This window comes from Dysidea avara, chromosome 10 (assembly GCF_963678975.1).
Source record: "Dysidea avara chromosome 10, odDysAvar1.4, whole genome shotgun sequence".
NCBI lineage: Eukaryota > Metazoa > Porifera > Demospongiae > Dictyoceratida > Dysideidae > Dysidea > Dysidea avara.
Window position 1 is genome coordinate 8501860 of NC_089281.1, and position 20734 is coordinate 8522593.

Genomic DNA, 20734 nt, shown 5'->3' on the forward strand with positions numbered 1-20734 from the left:
ACAGAGTGGCAGAATTTGCTTCCCTCAATCCCACTGTTGCATGGTATGCCATGAGTATTACAATGCATTGTATACATGTTTTCTATTTTGAGCAAGTATAATCCTATCAAGCATGCATCATAAAAGGGCACCACTAGATATAAGTATCCTTTTTGATAGAGTTTGATATCCACAAAAAGAACACAAAGAGCCACCTAAGTGTAATTTTATGGTCACGAAAACAATCTATAGACATGAAAACATGTATAGATCCACAACATTTCCTCATAGCTACCATATACATGAACAACAAATTAATCATGCATGCACACAGACATGACAGTGAAAGCAGTTTTACTGGTATCATTCACAAAGTCCACACCTCCAAGAGATGCTGTGGCACTGCAAACATTCAAACACACATGCACACACATATGTAGCAATACAGAAATTAATGTTTTATTAAAGTACTTTGAACATAACTGACACAGGTGATTATTCATTGGGCCTAGTACATTTCATTCCATAGGAACATAAGAATCTGAAAGTTCAATGCTATTATTGTTATCTTCATCATCGGCCTGAGACTGATTCTTCATTAGTAAACATTTTGTTAAGTATTTCTTTGACTTTTTAACAGTAAAGTATTCAACTTTTGAATAAACTTCGGCCATTTTGGCTACTAGGAGGGAAATGATTGCAAGTCCAACAAATAACCAAGTCACATACAAGAAGACATAATTTAGTTGATTTAAATGATGTGCAGCTGGGATATAATCACCATAACCAATAGTTGTTAAGGAGACAATAGTGAAATACACTGCCTCAGTATAAGTCCATTGACTTTCTGTGTGTTGAAATAATAGTGCGGGAAAGAACACAACACATACAAAAGCAAGTACAACTAACACCAGTATGGAAATAGCTTCTAATGGTTTCTTCACAGTGTTTGACTTGCGTGACACTCGTGACACTAGGGCGTCCCAAATTCCAGCTAGACTTTTCCCAATTGTTGCCATGTAAACCAAAAATAATGGTATCCCCATAAGTGCATAAAAACAAAGAAACATCCGCCCTCTACTTGTCGCAGGTGAGGTCATTCCATATCCTGCAAGAAGTTTATGTACTAACATATTTCTGTTTAACAAAACTTACCTATGGTTGTAATGGTCGTAGTTACAAACATAAATGATGGGACAAAATCCCAACGGCTTGAATTAGGATGCATGCCACCATTACCACATAGGTTTGTAAAGTTTTTGAAAATTTCATCTATTTGCTCCTTTGTTAGATTGCAGGTCTGATTTAACACATCCATCAATGACTCTTTTTGCCTCATAGCATGTTCTATCACTTCTTTTTCATTCTCGCCTTCTATAGACATAAACACCAGTGCACCAATCAGTAGGTACATGACGATAGCGAACGGATATATCAGAGACTGTATACAAGTGGCATTCCACTTTATTATAGGCCGAGGCTTAGTTTCTTGTTCCTCTGGCTCCGGCTCTACATAATTATTTAGTCTATCTGAGTCGGGAGGTACAGTAACTGAGCTGGACAAAAGAGAGTAACCCCGTGTAGTTGGTTCAAATTCCTGCTCCTGGATCAACAATGAATCTATAGTGCTAGCAGTCGGTCGTGCCCTCGCCCGTTCTCTGAAAACTTGTCGAGGTGTTCTTGCCTGTGTCATTGATCCGAGACTATAGTACCCGAGTACCAGAGGTTAAAACCTCCCCCATGAAACCCTACAACACACGGACATGGCAACCACAAGCCCGCTTTGACTGTCTCCAGTGAACTGTTTAAACTACTACGGTGGACGGGAACAGAAACATCATTTCAATTAATGGAGCTACTACTCAAGTTACTACTACCACTACTGTACTACAACAAAAAATCACGACACACAAATTAGGCGTCTAAGCTGGCTGTCCGGGTGCGCGTTAGATGAGTGTGTTGGTTTTGATTGTGGGATTGGATGGCAGGATGGCTGTTGCAAATCTTCCGTGTGTTGACATCTGGGCCGGCAGTTCCTTAGGGATTCTAAAAGGTAAATGATCACACGTCAAACAGCATTTCAATATAGTTCATTTTCGTAGCGATAACTGTTAGTGATGGAAAATTCACAAATTACTTACCCACCGGAATGGCAGTTAAAGACACCACTCGTTGTATGGAGATACTAGACATGTGCTGGGAATATAACAGCGAGGAAAAGGTGTGGATTTAGGCTGTCTTGCTTGACTAGCTCAAAAACCTTTTCAGATATTTATTGGACTAAAGAATGGATACGTTCAGTGTTTTGATGCAAGTGCAGGACAATTTACCGGACAGTTTGATGCCACAGGTGGGTCAGGCCAACTTATTGGCATAGAGAAACATAAGGAGTAAGTGCACCTTGTACCATTATGACACTTGTGTATTACAAATTCTACAGTGCCTTAATAACATGCACTGATAAAGGAACATTAACATTGTGGCCTAAAGAAGCAGAGAAGGTATCTCCTCCCTCCCTCCTTACTAAATCTACAATGTAGTTAGTACATCTATTGCAGGTTGAAATACACCAGGATAAACCGTTGACATGTATGAGAGCAAATAGTGAGTGTCACTTGCAAGTAGCCACTGGGGGTAAAGAAAACGATCTTAAACTATGGGATGGAAATAAACCAGAAAAGCCAACATTCCAAGCTAAAAATGTTAGTCTTACTAATGATTTCAAATGTTATGTTTGCTCATTTTGTGTTGTGTACTGTACAATAATTTCCATGAAAAGAGGTCACTATTTAACCATATAAGTTAAGGCTGATCTTGCACTTGTTCCTTGGTCTTACTGATGTACACTGTACATTAGCAGTGTTGGGCAAGTTACTTTAAAAGTAACTAATTACATATTACTTGCAACTGAACTATTTAATTACAGTTACATATTACCCATAAAATAAAGTAACTATAATAATATTACATATTATATTACTTTGCCTTAAGCTGTCACGTGTGAAACTACCACCTTATCACGTGACATGATTGCGTTGTTGGACAATGTGCAAATCTTGGTTATGAGTAAGAAGCTGGTGAACAAGTTTCATTCAGTAGGCTTCATTACTTCGTTGTGGCTAGGTGTTACTCAGTGGTTCACTAACGAGATAAGTAACTTTGTTACTTGTAGTAATAATATTACGTAATATTAGATTCGTTACAGTAACTATATTACTTAGGTAATGCGTTACATTTGTAAGTAAAGTAATTTGAGTTATATTACCTGTTTTTATAGCGTATTTCATTATATTATTTAGTTACCACAAAAGTAATAATATTACATAACGCGTTACTCCCAACACTGTACATTAGTAAGACCTAGCAGCCTTCCCAGCTCCCAGCATCTAATCATAAATAGTCCAATGTACCCTAGGAATTGTGAGTTCTGTCTACACTTGTATCTCAATTCTATGCTTTAGGTGAGAAATGATTGGCTTGATTTACGAGTTCCAGTTTGGGTTACTCAAGTGTGTTTTGTACCAGAAACTGGAGACCAGCCAACTGTAGCAGTCGGAACTGGGTATCATCAGGTAAGCATTTTTTTCAGCAGGGAGACAGATGTTTTGTTTTTTTCCAGTTGTGTCCTGAATTTTATTGTGGTGTAGTGTGTGTTGTGTGTAGTACCAGAATATGCACCAAAAGAACATGTCCATACACATGAAAATACCGTATAAGGACAGTTTGTGATGGTGATATTACAAGTCAGCAAAATCTAGGACAAAACAGTGTTGTTGAGAGTAATCTTTATGTGGGGATATTAGACAAGAAATGCTATACAGACTGTCCTAGATACCTTTAAAATAACAGTGGGATGAACAGCAGGACAAGGCTTGAAGGCTTACACCTCAACACCCACCTATTCTTATCACCCAGATTACTTCAAATGTAAACGATGGCTCTGACAGTAATCCTTTGTTGTTGTATGTAGTTCATTTTTTTACAAGTGTGCTGCGATTAAGGTAGTCATGGAACTGAGCTGCATGCTCCTTTGCTGCCTCATAACTATAAATCCATAGTAGTGTGTAGTTAGTGTGCATGTTGTGTAAGTCAACTTTATTCCAGGTGCGGTTGTATGATACCAGGAAACAGAGGAGACCATTATATACACAAGAGTTTGGGGAAACCCCTATAACAGCTCTGGATGTTACACCGGACTCTAGGTACTTCAACCATACATTAAGTTGATAATTCTTTCTACAACTATGATTGTCTTAGGTACATAATTATTGGTAATGGAGCAGGAGTCATGGGGAAGTTAGATCTCCGTGTAGGTAAGGATGAGTGGTATACTGAGAAGATGTGATATTATTCAATGAAAGACCATATTTTGTATTATCATGAGTAAAGGAGTGTTGTACCCATTGTAATTTAGTACATCACACATCAAGGTAGTGCGACCCCTAAATACTATAATGGATAGTATTGCACCGATAACCAAATTAGCCAATTATTCTGACAACCAATATTAAGCAACAGAATTAGCTGATACCAATAACCAGTCCAACATACACTAGTAACACTAACACTTATCCTTGCTCATGTTAGTGACATAAGTATTGATATACAGCTCATTCTAGGCTAATATGTAAAGTATTGTAATATTTGCTAAAAGTTATTTTGAGATTGCTATGAACTTGTAAATTCTGTTGTTTACTTAGTGACAACATTATTCACATGGCTAAAACAAGCCATTCTAAGTTTTAAGAAATAAAAAATCTAAAATGGCACATGTCTTCTTTTTCCACTGACCCCTTCAATTGTTGAACCGATTATTGGTGCAACACTAATAATGTGCTCATTGAGACAAGAAGCTTTTGTTACAATAGGGGCACTTATGGGTATAAATAAAATTATGCAGACAGCCAAACCAAATTTGTCATTGTTGGAGAGTTTGATGTCGTGTACAAGAATCATGGAGTGGTGAAGAAGTGTTTTCATTTGCTTTAATAGAACAGTCACACATGTACTTAAGTAGGCAATATGCTCTAATAGAGCAGTCAGGCATTTTGGGTAATTGACTGCTTCTCTCAGATATAGTAATTATTTCAATTATATGTGACTAAGATATCAATTCTGTCTGTTTGGCTCTCTTGTTCACTCAGAAAATAGACCCTAGTGTCTGTTGAGTAGAATCAATCAAAAAGTGGCCTGACAAAGTGTGAGATGTGTTCCCTCTAATCTTGCGTGTTTCTTAACTTGTAGGTAAAGTATTAAATACTTACAAAGGTGCTACTGGTAGTATACGGTGTGTGAAATGTCATCACACCCTACCAGTTGTGGCTGCCTGTGGCCTTGATCGATTTGTAAGAATTTACAACTTGGAGGATAAAAAACTACTAAACAAAGTATGTTTTTCATTATTTAAATCAATCGTTTAACTCATATCCTTTGCTTTTAGATTTACACAAAGTTGCATAGCAATTGTTTGTTATTTTCTAGCAGAGATTTCCTATCAAAGGTTTGTACTGTACCCTACAGAGTAATGTATTATAACATGACTTCTAGCATTCATCATCACCTCAAGTTCAGCAATCTAATGATGATAGTGAAGAGGAAGATCTATGGTCCACCATGCCAACATTAGATGAACCACCAAAGAAAAGTATGTTCTCAGTATGTCTTCTTGTCTCTGACTTTATGTTTGTTTTGATTTATTCAGGACAGAGAAAACAAATGAAATAGTTTTTTTTTCCCCACTATACCAAGTGTATGTGTGTAATATTACAACCTCTTGTATGAATATATGTAAAGTACAGCACGTTTGTATTGAGTATTCATCTCTATGCAAGATCTAGTCTGTTAGTCTTTCACATAGACTGCCCTTTTGTTCTTTAATGTTTCCTGAGCTTGAGAGTACTGGTGTGTACATATGTATATCGTCAGATTACTGTGTATCTTGTACACATACCAAAGAGTGCTACTTATACATTCAGAATGATTGATGAGGTTTGATAAACACCTCATGGAGTGGTCAACGTGAACTAGACTTGCTACATCAACATAGGAAGACTGAAGTTTTCACCTACATGGCCCCCTCACTTTTTAGTTGAGATACTCTAACAGAGCAGTCGATCACTCTAATAGAACAGTCATAACTGAGATACATTTTTTTTTTGCTTTTATAAAATCTGCCCATGCAAATACAAGATCTCAATTAGAATATTATGTTGTCTATCATGATTATACAATTTCACAATTAAAAAATCAGCATGAAGTCAAAGCAAGAGTTCATAATATTTGTATGGAGGTGAGTGTCTAACTCTCAGTATGGCCTGTACAAACACCCTGCGTAAAGTTCACCAAAGTTCACCTTTCATCAAATCAACACCTTTACTGGGGGATAGAAAACTGTTGATTGGTGACCTTACAAATATTATGAACTCTTGGTCAAAGTAATAAATTATTGACTTGTATAAATTAAAGTAGCAGTACAACACACCATAGTCCCACCTAACCCACTGGAAGTCTCGAAAATAAATTTCGTAGTACTGTCCTTAGCCTTAAGCTTACCAACATCACAGTGTGCCTTGTCATGATAAAAGATAATCAAAATATTATTTATATCTTACATCACTCTCATAATCCTTTTACAGAATATCATAGAGGCAGCATAGTGCACCACCAAGACATGAACTCCCATTTTATTGCATATAACTCCAGATCAATTGTAACAACAGATACCTTAATTATGATTTTTTGCAAATGGTTACATTCTCCTTATTTGTATACAGGTTTCCATGGTAACAACCACAAATATGGCTAACTCGTATATTTGCTTTTTATTGAAACTAGTATTATATTATTTACTGAGGTACTTATGAATTTTGCAATAATGTAGTAGTAGATGAATGCTCTCATTAAGCCTAACAATTCCTGCAAAAAGATTTTAAATTCTGAAGTGATGTTACAGGCGTTTTCTTGATTTTGATAGTTTTATAGAAATTAACTTAGTTTTATATGTTCAATATACTACTGCAAGAAGATAGCTTGGACTAAAATTTCTGTAAAGAACATTTTAGCTTAATTTTAGCATTTATGATGATTCAAACTCAGCTTACTGAATTTACTGATACAAGATTGTATTAAAATGTGTATTGGAACACTACTAACATAGATAATTATAAGAGCATTAAATTACACTAACACTAATGCACCTATCAATAGTAAGCCCCAGTATTCCCCTCCTGGGTGTACACGGGGAAATTTGATCCGATTTGACCTTAAAAATTGCCCCCATACACTGGGTGGGGATTTGACCACTCACCAAGCATAGAGTATAAAACTGTCAGGTAAGAGTCCATGAACGAGAACCTATAAGACTGAATCATGTCTCCAGGTATACTTGCCTTGATCAAGAGCAACAGGACATCCAGTCAAGATATGGTTTGTTGTCCAGGGCTGGGGAGCTTGACAAAGGGCACTTTTAGGGCTAGTAATGATGTTCCATCTAGCCAAGTTCATAGGAGTTGGTAGAGTATCACAACCAGCATGTAGCAAGGACAGCTGTTTCTCAGGGAGGCCATACATCAATTTCTTCCAAAAAGGACAAGCTTGCTCAGAGTGACAATGTCTAAAAATTTATTCTGAACAGGATACTTGTACCCTTTTTCCAAGCTGTTTAGTCCATCCATCGTCTCTTATGCACACGAATGAATAAGCTCAATTTGGCCTATCGGCTGCTATCATATCGTCATGTTATATCTATGCTATCGTTGTGTGTTCGGGCGCACACGTCATTACCATAGTAACGTATCACGTGGCACAAGCGTTTCTAAAGACGCGGTTGGCGCGTGTTCTGTAAGGGAACGTTTAGTTTGTTGTGTGCGTGATTAGAGCGACTAAGGAATCTAACGCGATTTATTGAGTGATTGTTACTGCTAAAGAGTGCGGAGAACTCTAATATCAGTAATAAATCTTGTGTTAAACGACGTAAGTCAATTGATCTCACAAGTACGCCACACCATGTATCTATGTTGCTTGCTCCTAGGAGTTACATAGCTAGTCAGCTACTGCAAGCTCGACTGGAAGTTAATGGAAGCTGAAGGTTTGTCGATGATGTATAATATATATATTTTTTTGTCTGAATGGTAGGAGTGTCTATTTATTTATTATTGGAGACAATGTATACGAAATAGGCCTGAGGCCTTATCTATGACGGTTTTACTGATTAATACATGATTCAAGTTACTCAGGTCTAGAAGCAGTTTGAGAAAATACTAGATAAATTCTCAGTTTTATCCTCCATGCACAGGGATAGGGGACACACCCTAGTATTGCTCTTGCGTCACCAGACTTTTTTTCTATTGGGTAAGAGAAGAAGATCTGGTCCAGTTTGAATACCCACTATGAGGCTGAGATGCAAATGTGATCTACAGTAGCACGTGCAGGAGCGATGAAGTGTGAGTGGAGGATCCATATTCACCTGCACTTGACTATTTTATTAGACAGTATGGGATTTCCTATCCCATAATATCACCCAAAAACCATTCTTGTTATTCCTTCATGCCAGCTTGGCAGTATTGGTTAGGCATAATGAATCCATCCACCTAGAATTTTCTACTAACTCACTATCTGCCTGACTAACTGCAGGGGCGTATCCAAGGTGGTTTCTAGATTTGGTAGTGAGGTATAGGTGCAGGAGCCAGCAACATGCAGTCTAGGCATGCGCCAAAGGAGCCACACAGCGGGATTAAATGTTCAAAAGCTTTTAGCGGCACCCCAGACCCTGGGGCAAGTAGCCACTGGGCCTGGTCTGCATTCTTCACGTTTTAGTTACATGTTACTCCTGTATTCAAGGCTTTAAGCCTTCTCACAGGCTTTAAACCTTCTCACAGGCCCCTGGTGGGATAATGTCCACAGAATAACACCATCCGCGTATTCCATTATGAATGTTCTATTAGAGTAGTTTTGTGAATGCATCTGACTGTTCTATTAGAGTATCTCGATCTTTAGAAAGGATTTATCTTTGTGCCTTAATCAGCAAGTTGATATACAAGTTTCCCATTACACTGTAGCTATACTGCCCTATACTTTTAAAGCTGCATCCTTGCATCAGCCAGGTTCCAGGCAGATGATTTTTAGATTTTCATGTACACAGGTCAACAACTACTGGTCTATTATTGTCTACTGACTGTCGTTTTTTGGCTTGCCATCAGCATCTTGATTTGGGGTAAGCTTCATATGCAGTAATATTCAAAATAACATAATCTGTTGTACACAACAAGTATTGTAATAATCCTTCACAAAGTCCATGTCACTTCCTATATTGATCATGAAAATACATCTGTTGTTAGCAAAGTAGTACCAGGTGATGTCATTGATGATGATACTATTACTGGTACTAGTGATAAAGGTGAGATTATGTCATATTTGAGTTGTTAGCTATTAATGTTCATTTCCTGTATTATAAAGATGAACAAGAACTTCGATCTTGGTATTTGGCCATTACTGCAACTAAACCTTTGACGAATCCATTTCCTAAAACTGACTACAGATTGAATCTGAAGAATATCTCTAGACTACCGACAATAATAGAGTTACCTGTCACAGAGAAACTGGAGGAAGTGGGAGTTGAAGAATACTGCAGTGAAGTCTGTACAGCCAATAATTATATAATAAACTCCACAACTGATGACGGAGGTGATGATGATGATGATAATCGTAACGGTAAGATTGAGAGATAAAATACTGTTGCTTATTTCTCTATTACAAAGATGAAGAAGAGCTTCATTCTTGGCATTCAGTGACTGCTGCAACTAACCCAAACCCATGGCCTAAAACTGACTACAGAATGAATTTGAGAAATGTCTGTAGGCTGCCAACAATAATAGAGTTACCTATTTCAGAGAAACTGGAGGAAGTGGGAATTGAAGAGTATTACTACATTGAATATGGAGTAATACTCTTATATTCCCACTTATACTCAGATGATGGCGGTGATAATGTTGACATGTGTAATGGTAAGATGCAAAAAGAAAGTAAACAAAACAACATAAATTGTAAGAAAAGGTTTGCAGCCTTCAAAACACCTGGGTTAAAATAGTTGTAAACTCAAAGATAGGTAGTATACAATATCATGTCATTACAGTCATTTCTCAGCTGCTACCTTTGATTTTGCAACTTTTAGTAAATCCAGTGCTTTATAAAGCTTTACGGCTGTTTCACTTCTTTTCATGTTATACCTCCAAAACATAGGTAGCAGAAAAAAGGGAGAACCTTAGAATGATATCTTGCACAAAATTATATTTCTAGGAGGGAGGATAAGTGCCACAAAAATAGATATGTACTATAATCAAACATTAATATACCCTAATAGAGCAGTCAAATACATTTAATGTACTATCTTACAACAAAACAAAATTGAGACTTAAAGCATTATGGATATATTTGAGAGCTGCATATCTTCTCACTATACCCAGTTTCCCAATGTGCAGTTTATTATATTACTACCTAGATGTGGTAACATTAAATCTTTGTGCCATAACTATTTGTGCCAAACTAGACAGCAAATAGCCAATAAATTATGCATTTGGCTAGATTTTTGATTTGAGATTTGGCTTCACATTACAGCTATAAATTAATTTTGGTGAACTATGAGACATCATCATGAAAGTTAAAATGGCAACTACTTTTGAAGGGCCTCTAATAGAGTGCAGATTTTTTTTTGAGGATTTTTAGGGATGTTTGAGAATTCCATTAGCAGATGCATGCCATGCCAGCACTTTTACACTTGTTTTCTAACTCTGTAGCTGACTAGCTGTGTGACAACAATCTTTCTAATCACCAAAAGGCACTGCCATGATATGATGGTTACCATATGTACACATCGAATAACTCCCATAAGTGTATAGCCACAAATCAATAAGACTTGATTTGCATCAAAGTGACCAAACTTGGTAAATTCATCTTTATGGCTTAAAACTGATGCTAAAACACAAAAAATGCTAAACTAACAATGCCAATCTATACTGCATTTTCCCCAAGAATTTTCAAAACTTAATTTTTAACAAGTGCCCCCTCCTCTTAGAATTCTTTATGATTCCTATTGTGTACATGTACCACGCTAGATTTCTTCACAGTATACACACCATGAGTCTTGATAGCGTATCCTTACTATCCTAGCATGATTTTCTTAGCCATGTTCTTGGATTAGTGATTATACAATGGGTTGTGACTAGATTTGCAAAAGTTTTAGTTGCCCAAAAAAAAAATCAAAACAACATTTTATAACACAAACAGTTGACATTATGTATACTGTACAGGTTATAAATAATATTGCTGTATATGGTTATAAAAATGCATCTTGTGTCCTAGATGGCACTGTAGTACAGATATATTGTGAGCTTGTTATCTCTGTACACAGCTGGTGGTGTGACCAATGAGGAGGACCATGGGAATGATGATAACCAATGGTATATACTGTATGTAATACTGTACTGTATGTGTTACAGTGGACCCTCAGTTATCTAAGCCCCAAAGTGTCTCAGGCAAAGATAAAAGTGTTCGGATAAGTGAACTGTCCAGATAACTGAAGCCCATACATGTAATACAGAGCTCTGTTGAAATACTCTAATAGAACAGTCATTTCTAATTTTGGAAAAATAAGGGGTATGGATAAACGAGGGTCGGATAACTGAGGGTCTACTGTAGTGTATGTATATTGCATACACTGTGTTTTTGATTGCATGTAGCATGTACCAATTCTATAAAACAAAGTTGCATAATATTTTGTTATATACCTGAATGTTAGTATTTTGGATCCATACCAAGGGGTCGGCGACAGGTGTGAAATGAAACATTGGATGTTGTCCTTACAGATTAATCAGCCTGGTTAAGTCCCTATAATGAATACTGAAATCTTTGGTAAATCTTGGTGGTGACCCCAACCCCTCAATCCATACCAAATGTAATTTTGATTCTTTCTTATGTGAGCTATAAATTTTATTCAGGACCACTGATGAATTGGAAGGTCACTCCTCTGACTATGAGGACACCACTATGGATGTCATAAATGAAGTAATGTGTTACTTGTATGTATATGTAATTGGGGTTGCAATGGAAGTTGGGGTTGCAGTTGCAATGGAAAAGATTGTTGCACTGGAAACCTGCACTGAGCACCTCTGTATTGTTTTGACATGAGCTGAGGCGACGGAGACACCTATATTTAGGGGGGGGGGGGGGCTGGGGGTCTAGCTTGATGATGCCATGGCCTAGTTGTAAGTCAAAAACCAAAAGAAAGAAAGAAGGTCATTATCTGCTGGCAATAGTTTCCCTCTACCAACTAGACTATATCTCCTTATTTATAACTACATACGTAGCTTACTTGCTACACTGCTCCTCAAAGAATACTGTGACTGCTCTATTAGAGTATCTCGATCTTGACTGCTCTATTAGAGTATCTCGAATGATGCTATTAAACTCGGCTCTCCATCACAGCTACAGATAATTTTAGAGGGGCTAAGCCCCCCATAATTTTTTTTTACAGGGGTTGCAGCCCCCCCCTTCTCTGCTGCCCCTGGGCATGAGTTTATATTTACTGTATAACAATTAACTCTATGAACCATATACCATATAGCTAATCTAGTGAGTCTACTACTAGTATACATCTGTTCCAAGTAAAAGAATTACTGTTGTGTGCCAATTCTATTGTGTAGGAGTAGAAATAAAAACCATATACATTATAACATCATAATATATAGCCCTGATCAAAATCTTTTTTTAAATTTCTGATCAGATTGACTTGCAATATAAAATTATGTGGTTAACCAGTTAAGGATGTGTACACATTTCTATCAGCCATGGATATTTTTACTGAAATTACATTCCATATAAGTTTTGAAGTTGCATGACTTCAAGTGTTGTATATATGTATACATGCACAGGTTGTTACTGACAGTGTAGAATCAGATTGTGAAATATGTGTTGGACGCTCAAGAGATGATGGGTATAATTCAATGATCGAATTTGTGAAGGAAGACCAAGTCAATGAATCAGACAGACAGATGCAGCCTATTAATGAAGGTAAGAAACTTTAATGATATTGTATGTTGTACATATTGCTAATAACATGTAGGCTTCAAAGAAACTGTCACCAAACATGTGATAGAATTAGATAAGAGGTTTAAGACAATTGAAAAGATAGTTGATGTCTTAGAGAAAGAACATCAAGCTAAAATGATGGAACAGAAAAAATTTGAACAAGAATTGAAAGTAAAACTAGAAGATCAAGCAAAGGCATCAGAACAGAAGACGCAGGGCTTTAAAGAAGGTAAGAAACAGTTTAAATTTTGATCCTAGATATCGTTGTTCTTTGCAGAATTCAAAGAAACTGTTATTAAACACCTGGTGAAGTTAGATGAGGGTTGTAAGATAATCTGGAAGATGGCGGATAGATTAAAAGAAGATCACCAAATTAACATGATGGAACAAAGGAAAATGTTTGAGGAAGAACTGAGAAGAAAATTAGTAGAAAAGGAGAACACAATGAAAATACAACAGCAAATCAAGTCAGAAGAGGAAAGAAAGAAGTTTGAAGAAGAGTTGCACATAAAACTTGCAGATCTGAGAAGAAGGGTGAAAGCAAAGAAAGGAAAACGAGAAATACAGGGATTGAGTAAGCACTTTACATTCACTCTGACAGAAGCACAACAAAATCAAGTTGATGAGTTAAACAAGAAGTTCAATGAGAAGATAGTGGAGGCAGAAGAGACCTACATGAAGAAATTTGAGGTGTTGAAGGATAAGAAAAAGGCTGACTTGAAGTTGCAGTGTCAATACTTGATTGAGGATAAAGAGTGGAAGTTTAACAAGATTAGGAGGAGGTTTAACAAGGAGATGCGTAAACTGGTGAAAGATTGGAGAAAGAAGTGCAATGGTGAAGTGACATTTCCTGCTGATCAGTAGCAAAAAAAAAGAATTAAGCGTTGAAAGTAAACAACGTAAAAAAACTATTAAACCAAAAAAAAATTTTTTTTAAACAGATAAAACCACATAACTTAAAATTTCTGTACATGTATATGCAACATTGTTTGCTTTCAGTGTGAATATACACTCAGATTACACAATGCATACTGAGAGAATATCTTCAAGCTACAGTTGCAGTGGTAATTTGGTACAGGCTGGGACATCCCTCTGCATGAATTAAAGAAAAGTTGTACTGGTTTAGTTTTCTATAGGTAGTTACATGCTTAGACTGCTATACTTTTTGATACAATCTGAACATGAGGTATGTATTTGTAGCTGTCTAAATCCTAAGCAGAACTAATAGATGGGTGTCTGGGTGAAAGGGTTACATTAATTACATGGTAGTAGCTAATAACACTTGGCCCTAACTAAATAAAAGCACTGCTTTGGTATTTTACATCAATAGCTGAATGGAAATAGTAGTGCAAGTATTTTCATTCTTATATTTATATTGCTAACTAATCATTGTTGGCTACTGAACATGTAAACTTGAACTGAAGAACAGCCTGATCATCTACTTGACTGGTAAAGGAGTTTATGGAACTGAAATTAAGGCTGTACCGATACCACATTTTACAGCTGATACTGATATTTATTGTCTATTTCTGATACAGGTTTTCCTAATAAACCAATATTAAATATTCAGCCGATACTTAATAATTGTAACCGATATGTATTATTGTGGGATATAGCATAATAAGATTATATAACATAATCACTATGGCTGTGTTGAATTTACTAAACATTGTTCACAAATCAAAAATGTATTACCAAAAAGTGATACAAAACATCCTCAAAAACAAAAGGCATAACCACTTGGAGAAGTGAACCCAGGGCTACTCACAGCATAGTCCAGGATCTTACCACTTGTCTACAAGGTCACTTTAGCTAGTTACGTGCTTTTTATAGTACTTATAAGTACTTACACTACTCAAGTGAAGTATCTGTATTATAGACTTGCAATTGACCGATACCGATACCGATACTCGTAATATTGGTATCGGTACAGCCCTATAGTCTATATGTACCTTGAAGGCCTAAAAAAATGAACTAATTCCCTCTAAATGTTGCAGGCATATATATCTACACCATAGGCGGTGGAGACGGGGGGGGGGGGGGGGGGGGGAGGGGGCATGGCCCCCCCACTTTTTTGGGACACTGGTTTGCAAGAAAAGATCGAGATACTTTAATAGAACAGTCAGGATCTGGATACTCTAATAGAGCAGTCACAGTGTTTAGAGAGGCAGTGTAGCAAATTACTTAGCTACGTATATGTAGTTATAGATAAGGAGATGTAATTGATGGAGAGCAGCTATTGTCAGCAAGTTATGACCTTTTTTTTTTTTTTTTTTTGGTCTTTAACTTTATAGCTGGCCTGGCCCCCTCACTCTTTGGCCTCCTCCACCGCCCCTGATCTACAGTATAGTGCATAGACTCTACATGAAGCTTAAGGGTTAGGAGTTAGGTCAATGCACATTTGGGCTGTTTATTGGTCAAACAAATGTGCATGGACAGTTGCCAGTGTAATGTAAAAGTTGTCAATGATATACTGTAATCTACTTTATTGATATGATTTCACAACTATTCTAAGCATATATCCAAGCAGTAAATGTATGGGGTTACTGCTTGTAACATACTGTGCACACTGTTAACCAGTACAATAGGCAACAATTCTACAGTGCCAACTATAACGTGCAGCCACGGCTCCTATGCCATTTGCCTAGAAGTGGTACGGGGGACCACTGCATCCACTGCAGAATTTCAAGATACATATCCTTATAGCTGGTCCCTATAGTGGAATAGTAATCATTGTGATGTACAAGAAGTTGTGCTGTCAATGTGTATATGCATTAGTTTGAACACAGAATGAATCCTGGGATCTGGTCTGTATGGCTCCTTAATCACCTGCATATATCAAGTCACCATTGGACCATGTTTCATCATTTAGATTCTGACTCCTTGCTAGACAGGTCTCCTACACAGATTCTAATTCCTTCCTTATGGTGGCATAGTGTAATAATAAATCACATTGCACTATGTAATTCATTCTTTTTCAAGTACATGGTTACAATAAAATGGGTGAATACGTGGCAACTCAAATTTGATGTAGCCAAATGTGTCACAATCCAATGTAGATTTCTATCACCCATTCTGCATGGTTATGTAGATGCTATATATTTATTTTGGAACAACACACATATTTGGGAGTGTTATTGTATAAAAAACACTATCATATAACAAATATCATCAAGAACTCTTAATTTTCTAAAGTGCAACTTGAACAAGTGCTGCATCAGCTTACATTACAATGGTCCATCCACAATTAGAATATGCATCTGCTATTTGGGACCCATACTCTGACATCAACCAGTTTGAAAAAGTACAGCGGCATGCAGCCCAGTGGGTCTTGAACAATTACCACCAAACTAGTTCTGTGACAGATGTGTTAAATAAATTACAGTGGCCACCCTCCAGACACGTCGCAGATTTTAAAACAAACAAACTATTACACAAGGCTATCTGGCCCCTGAACCAAGACAGTACCATCCACAACATTTCATCCTCCCATGCTCATCTACCACACCAGAACAGCTACTTTTAGTAAAGATTGAAATTCCCTACCAGCAATAATCATAGAAATTGATAAGTTTTACTGAATTTAAATTGATAACCCCAAACAAGTTTTACTGAACTTACAAGAATTTGTTATTGTGTATTATCCTGACCACACCAGCTATTCGTCAGTACTCATAAAACAAACATAAAATCTGTCAACATGTTAGATACCAACTGTAAGGTAGTGTCAGTCATTGCACAAATGGTACTAATAGCAAATTATTAAACAATTGATTCAGCGTTTCCCGTACTCTGGTCCTGGGCATCTAATAATACATTATGTTTCAAGTTATCAGGGGCAACAAAATACTTGTCATACTCCCTGTCATCTTCCAAATCTTTGACTACCATGTCATTATCACCAGCTGTTTCATTAGCCAACACATTGTTTTCCATGTTTTCAGTAGTTTTTACTTCATCTTGTGTATTATCACTGCAATTCTGATCCCTAAAACAGCCACATAAATGAAAGCGAGGTCTCTTCTTAAAGATCCCACTAGCCACTCTTGTTGTAATAACTTTATCTGCTTTCTCATAAAACGCTGTCACTTTGGTAAATATTACAGAGACAAATGCCAAGCCTAAAAATAACCAACCAACAACTCCCATTAGAAACAAACCTCTCTCAACAGTGTTACCTGGGCCTGCTGGTAGGAAATCACCAAAACCAACAGTGGTTAGAGTGACCGCTACAAAATACAAAGCAGTGGTATAGGGCCATTGATCAACGACAGCAAAGAAAATAGCTGGGATACCAAAAAACAACGTAAACCCTACTGTAAGCAAAAGCAGAATCGACATGTATTTTAGGCTTTTATTGTTTCTTATAATCCACCTCTGAACAGATCTGTCCCATAGATCAGACAATGTCCTGCCGAGGATGGCCATGTAGAACAGAAACAGTGGTATCCCAAAAAGTGCATAGAAGCAAAATAAAGTTTGTCCAGCACTAGTTACAGGTGCTAAATTCCCATAACCTATAAATTAAACAAATATGTGAAAACAGCTTTGGAGCTAACAAAAAAAAACTAACCGATTGTTGTAATTACAGTCATGGCAAAGAATACTGCAGGGCCATATTCCCATTGTCTAGGTATTGTATCAATATCACCAATGAAGACATTATCGTCACACATAATTCTAATTCTTTCTATCAGGTCTTCAGTCTCTCCAATGGTCTGGCCTAAAGACTCAGCTAGTTCTTCAGTAAAATTATCTCTTTGGTAAGCTGCATTCACAAGTTCATCCTCCTCGTTTGGATGTTCAATCAGGTAAAATGCAAGACCCCCAAGTACCAAGTACACACACAAGCCTGTGAAATAAGTCAGGTACTGTGTAAGTAAATTCCACTTGCACAGGTTCCGTTTGATCCACTGCACAAAGAAAGAAGCCCATGCTATTCTCCTCCTTCTCTTCACGCGGCGTTTTCTATGCGTAGGCGCCGCCATGGTCATATTCCGACGCTAACGCCCTTCTTTTTCCCAACCTTGAACTTTTGGAACGCCAAAGTGCCAAGATTCCGCAGATTTGCAGTTTCTAAGGTAATCAATAAACTGACGCGAGTCATCATTTAACACTTTTCGGTGGTGCTGCAAACCAAGACACGGATACTTGGAGTTTTCCGTAAATTAAAATCGTTTCACACTTTGAATTTGCGAGTTGCAGTTGTTTGATCGTCTCGAGTTGCATCGTACAAAAATGACGCGTATCGTCCGATATGAAAACGGTCTCTGCCTGATAGAAAACGAACCGTAAGTGTGTCGCCGTAGCCGTCAGTGTTGATTGATGTCAGTAGTGCCTACGTCGTACCATGTTAGCTAGCTATATCGGTGCTGCTCAGCAATCTAGCTACGGAGCTGCCGGTTAATTATACGCAAGAAGTAACGTAAAATAAGCAATTTTTAAGCATAAAATAGAATTCCAGAAAAGGTGTAAATTGCTCGTAATGCTTTGTGGTACGAAATGCCGGTATGTAGCTGATTTCAGCATAGCTCGTGATATAGCTACCTTTAGCTACTGCATTGTCATCCATTACTATTTATAATGTATCAATTATTGTTTTACTAACGTATCCTTTTCTTTGCACTTTAGCGAACCCATTGATCTTACTGCTTTTAGCTGGTATGCTGGGAAAGGAACCAGTGAACGGGCAGCCGAAAAAATTTTGATCGGCCAATCAAAAATACCCGGGTCTTTCCTAGTGACAGACTGCAACGTGCTGGACATTGATTACATGCTGCTTGTGAAGTAAGTGCAACCTATGAGGCTTGCTAATGTTTATTCTCATCCATGCAGCAATGGGAAAAATATATTCCGTCTTGAAGTTAGAGTGTTTCCAGACAACAGTTGCATCATTGGAGCAGAGAGTAGTTTTGATGACTTGCCTGCTGGCATTGAGTACTACAAAAAGCACAAGATCAACGGAGTGTACCTTTATGAAGAACTCCCTCCTCCTCCTCCAGCCCCAGAAGCTCCTGTTAGTACACGAAATCATGATGTTACTGCCAACCATCACAACCGCTGATGCTTAGCCTGATGGTACCATGGTTTCCTAATGACTGCTGCAAGCAATATATTTAATCCCTATTCTATACCATGGTCCTTAGCTGTAGTGACTACTTTTAAGCAGCATTGCTGTACAATTCATGTAGCATGGGTGCATATTATTGAAATCCTAAAAATTTAAATTCACATAGTTAACAATGGCACTGTGACTGAGGAAAATAGTGATAGAAACCTGATTAAGGCAGCTGTAGTGTGAGCACAGCACGTGAGCCTACTTCAGGCCAACCTCGACAGATTGGGTTACATAAACCATTCGTTCCATGTCACAAGTGTCCAAAATCTCCCACAAGTATACCACAACAATATTTAATACACCTGACTACAACTACATCCAGCTGGAACATAACTCGCTACTCTTGGCTACGCCACTGGATTGGCGAGACAGGTGAAGCGAGGAAGCCAAATACCAAACTTGTCTACAACACATAGTGGTTTTGCTCCTGCTGTTGTGTGGGTTTTTCTAATGTAATACATTTGTTTGTGTGTGTTACTCACGAGTCTCTTGTTTTTTGTGTAGTACTTTGATGATGATGATTTTTCAACTGATATTGGGCCCCCTCCTCGTGTTTTGTCATATGAAGAATCACAGTTTGGACCCCCTAAAGTGAAGAGCAAGAAATCAGTTTCTTTCAAGCCTTCTGGAACATCCACTGAAAAAAAAACAGTCACCAAGAAGAAACAAAGTGTGTGTCCATCTTCAGCAGCCATTGGCTATGGTACCAGTCACCTAGACTTGGGAAGTTTAACCAGCATTAGCAATGGTGCAGCAATTTCACCTGGTCTTAGCTCCTTTGAAACCTTCAAACCTAGCAAACAGCCAAGCAAGCATAGATCAGACACTCCAATTAAAGTGCCTCAGAAAAATAAAGTTACAGGTACTAAGGCAACCCTCAGTGGGCAGAAGTCTCAACCTGCTAGCCGAATACCCAAACCAACCATCCAGTTTACTACCAAAACAATGCAAGTAAAACCTAAAACCAAGAAACCAGCTGCAACACAACTAAATCTCTCTGCCCTAACGTCCATTGGTGATGCTAAGCCAGATAAAGAGCCCGTGGCTGACAGTCATTCTAGAGCCAGCAGTATGAAGTCCAAGAAGGTAGCACCTCCAGTTCCACCAAGACGGAGTTCCCTTTCAGCAGCTTCCTATTCCACAGCTTCATTGGAGAAGTATGCGAATGAGCTGGGAGGCACTGAATCTCAAGATAAGCCCCAAGAATTCACTGAAACATCAGATGACAATTTGAAGGAAGATTCTAGCACCAAAGTGCAAGCTTCACCTAAAACCCAAGCAACAGGTAAAGGCAAAAACAAGTCTTCGCTACAAAGAGGAACTGTGATACCAAAATCAGTAAAACCATATGTGTCAAAGAAAATGCCTTCGTCTAATCCAATCCAGAAGAGTCAAATAACAAAACACATGTCCTTGGAAAGTATAGAAAAAGATGGCTGTACCATTGTCAGATCTTCAAGCAATGATAGTGAACTTGAGGAAGTGTACAAAAAGATCACCAAATTCAGCTGGAACTCTAATGAATTTAGTGATCATGTAACCGCCCCACCATCTAAC

General features: G+C 37.7%; 5 protein-coding genes across 7 annotated transcripts; 3 read left to right on the forward strand and 2 right to left on the reverse strand.

Moving 5' to 3' along the window:
- Positions 1-271: 271 nt before the first annotated feature.
- LOC136268931 (potassium channel subfamily K member 16-like) lies at positions 272-1937 on the reverse strand. Its single transcript, XM_066064405.1, has 2 exons — positions 1135-1937; positions 272-1087 (listed from the first exon to the last, which is right to left on the reverse strand). The coding sequence occupies exons 1-2, from the start codon at positions 1670-1672 to the stop codon at positions 498-500; spliced, it is 1128 nt and encodes a 375-aa protein (XP_065920477.1). The 5' UTR covers positions 1673-1937; the 3' UTR covers positions 272-497.
- Positions 1742-5831, forward strand: LOC136268930 (WD repeat-containing protein 74-like). Its single transcript, XM_066064404.1, has 12 exons — positions 1742-2032; positions 2082-2200; positions 2248-2369; positions 2420-2480; positions 2538-2681; positions 3441-3551; positions 4084-4181; positions 4237-4292; positions 5224-5366; positions 5420-5479; positions 5527-5623; positions 5681-5831. Exons 1-12 carry the CDS (start codon positions 1930-1932, stop codon positions 5701-5703), a joined length of 1137 nt encoding a protein of 378 aa, XP_065920476.1. The 5' UTR covers positions 1742-1929; the 3' UTR covers positions 5704-5831.
- A 1312-nt stretch (positions 5832-7143) lies between these two features.
- LOC136236573 (uncharacterized protein PF3D7_1120000-like) lies at positions 7144-14081 on the forward strand. Of its 2 annotated transcripts, XM_066026786.1 has the most exons (10): positions 7144-7950; positions 8009-8065; positions 9119-9373; positions 9433-9687; positions 9735-9980; positions 11384-11432; positions 11970-12036; positions 12903-13041; positions 13094-13288; positions 13337-14081. In XM_066026786.1, exons 5-10 carry the CDS (start codon positions 9812-9814, stop codon positions 13921-13923), a joined length of 1206 nt encoding a protein of 401 aa, XP_065882858.1. In that variant the 5' UTR covers positions 7144-7950; positions 8009-8065; positions 9119-9373; positions 9433-9687; positions 9735-9811; the 3' UTR covers positions 13924-14081. The 2 variants fall into 2 exon arrangements, with proteins under 2 accessions (XP_065882858.1, XP_065882859.1); XM_066026787.1 differs by lacking the exons at positions 7144-7950; positions 8009-8065 and having other exon boundaries at positions 9037-9373.
- A 2371-nt stretch (positions 14082-16452) lies between these two features.
- On the reverse strand, positions 16453-18425 carry LOC136236577 (potassium channel subfamily K member 10-like). Of its 2 annotated transcripts, XM_066026791.1 has the most exons (3): positions 17633-18425; positions 16919-17576; positions 16453-16865 (listed from the first exon to the last, which is right to left on the reverse strand). In XM_066026791.1, exons 1-3 carry the CDS (start codon positions 18051-18053, stop codon positions 16835-16837), a joined length of 1110 nt encoding a protein of 369 aa, XP_065882863.1. In that variant the 5' UTR covers positions 18054-18425; the 3' UTR covers positions 16453-16834. The 2 variants fall into 2 exon arrangements, with proteins under 2 accessions (XP_065882863.1, XP_065882862.1); XM_066026790.1 differs by having other exon boundaries at positions 16453-17576.
- Positions 18264-19270, forward strand: LOC136236580 (crk-like protein). Its single transcript, XM_066026794.1, has 3 exons — positions 18264-18350; positions 18691-18846; positions 18895-19270. Exons 1-3 carry the CDS (start codon positions 18298-18300, stop codon positions 19121-19123), a joined length of 438 nt encoding a protein of 145 aa, XP_065882866.1. The 5' UTR covers positions 18264-18297; the 3' UTR covers positions 19124-19270.
- Positions 19271-20734: the final 1464 nt, after the last annotated feature.

Excerpts from the sequence above, each read along its gene's own strand:
- LOC136268931 (XM_066064405.1), bottom strand. The coding sequence starts at position 1,672 with ATGACACAGGCAAGAACACCTCGACAAGTTTTCAGAGAACGGGCGAGG. Across the intron at positions 1,088-1,134 it reads TACGACCATTACAACCATAG|GATATGGAATGACCTCACCT; the intron begins GTAAGTTTTGTT and ends AACTTCTTGCAG.
- LOC136268930 (XM_066064404.1), top strand. The coding sequence starts at position 1,930 with ATGAGTGTGTTGGTTTTGATTGTGGGATTGGATGGCAGGATGGCTGTT. Across the intron at positions 2,370-2,419 it reads GGCATAGAGAAACATAAGGA|TGCCTTAATAACATGCACTG; the intron begins GTAAGTGCACCT and ends CAAATTCTACAG. Across the intron at positions 5,624-5,680 it reads AGATGAACCACCAAAGAAAA|GACAGAGAAAACAAATGAAA; the intron begins GTATGTTCTCAG and ends TGATTTATTCAG.
- LOC136236573 (XM_066026786.1), top strand. The coding sequence starts at position 9,812 with ATGAATTTGAGAAATGTCTGTAGGCTGCCAACAATAATAGAGTTACCT. Across the intron at positions 9,981-11,383 it reads TAATGTTGACATGTGTAATG|CTGGTGGTGTGACCAATGAG; the intron begins GTAAGATGCAAA and ends CTCTGTACACAG. Across the intron at positions 11,433-11,969 it reads GGGAATGATGATAACCAATG|GACCACTGATGAATTGGAAG; the intron begins GTATATACTGTA and ends AATTTTATTCAG.
- LOC136236577 (XM_066026790.1), bottom strand. The coding sequence starts at position 18,053 with ATGACCATGGCGGCGCCTACGCATAGAAAACGCCGCGTGAAGAGAAGG. Across the intron at positions 17,577-17,632 it reads GACTGTAATTACAACAATCG|GTTATGGGAATTTAGCACCT; the intron begins GTTAGTTTTTTT and ends TTTAATTTATAG.
- LOC136236580 (XM_066026794.1), top strand. The coding sequence starts at position 18,298 with ATGACGCGTATCGTCCGATATGAAAACGGTCTCTGCCTGATAGAAAAC. Across the intron at positions 18,351-18,690 it reads TGCCTGATAGAAAACGAACC|CGAACCCATTGATCTTACTG; the intron begins GTAAGTGTGTCG and ends TTTGCACTTTAG. Across the intron at positions 18,847-18,894 it reads GATTACATGCTGCTTGTGAA|CAATGGGAAAAATATATTCC; the intron begins GTAAGTGCAACC and ends TCATCCATGCAG.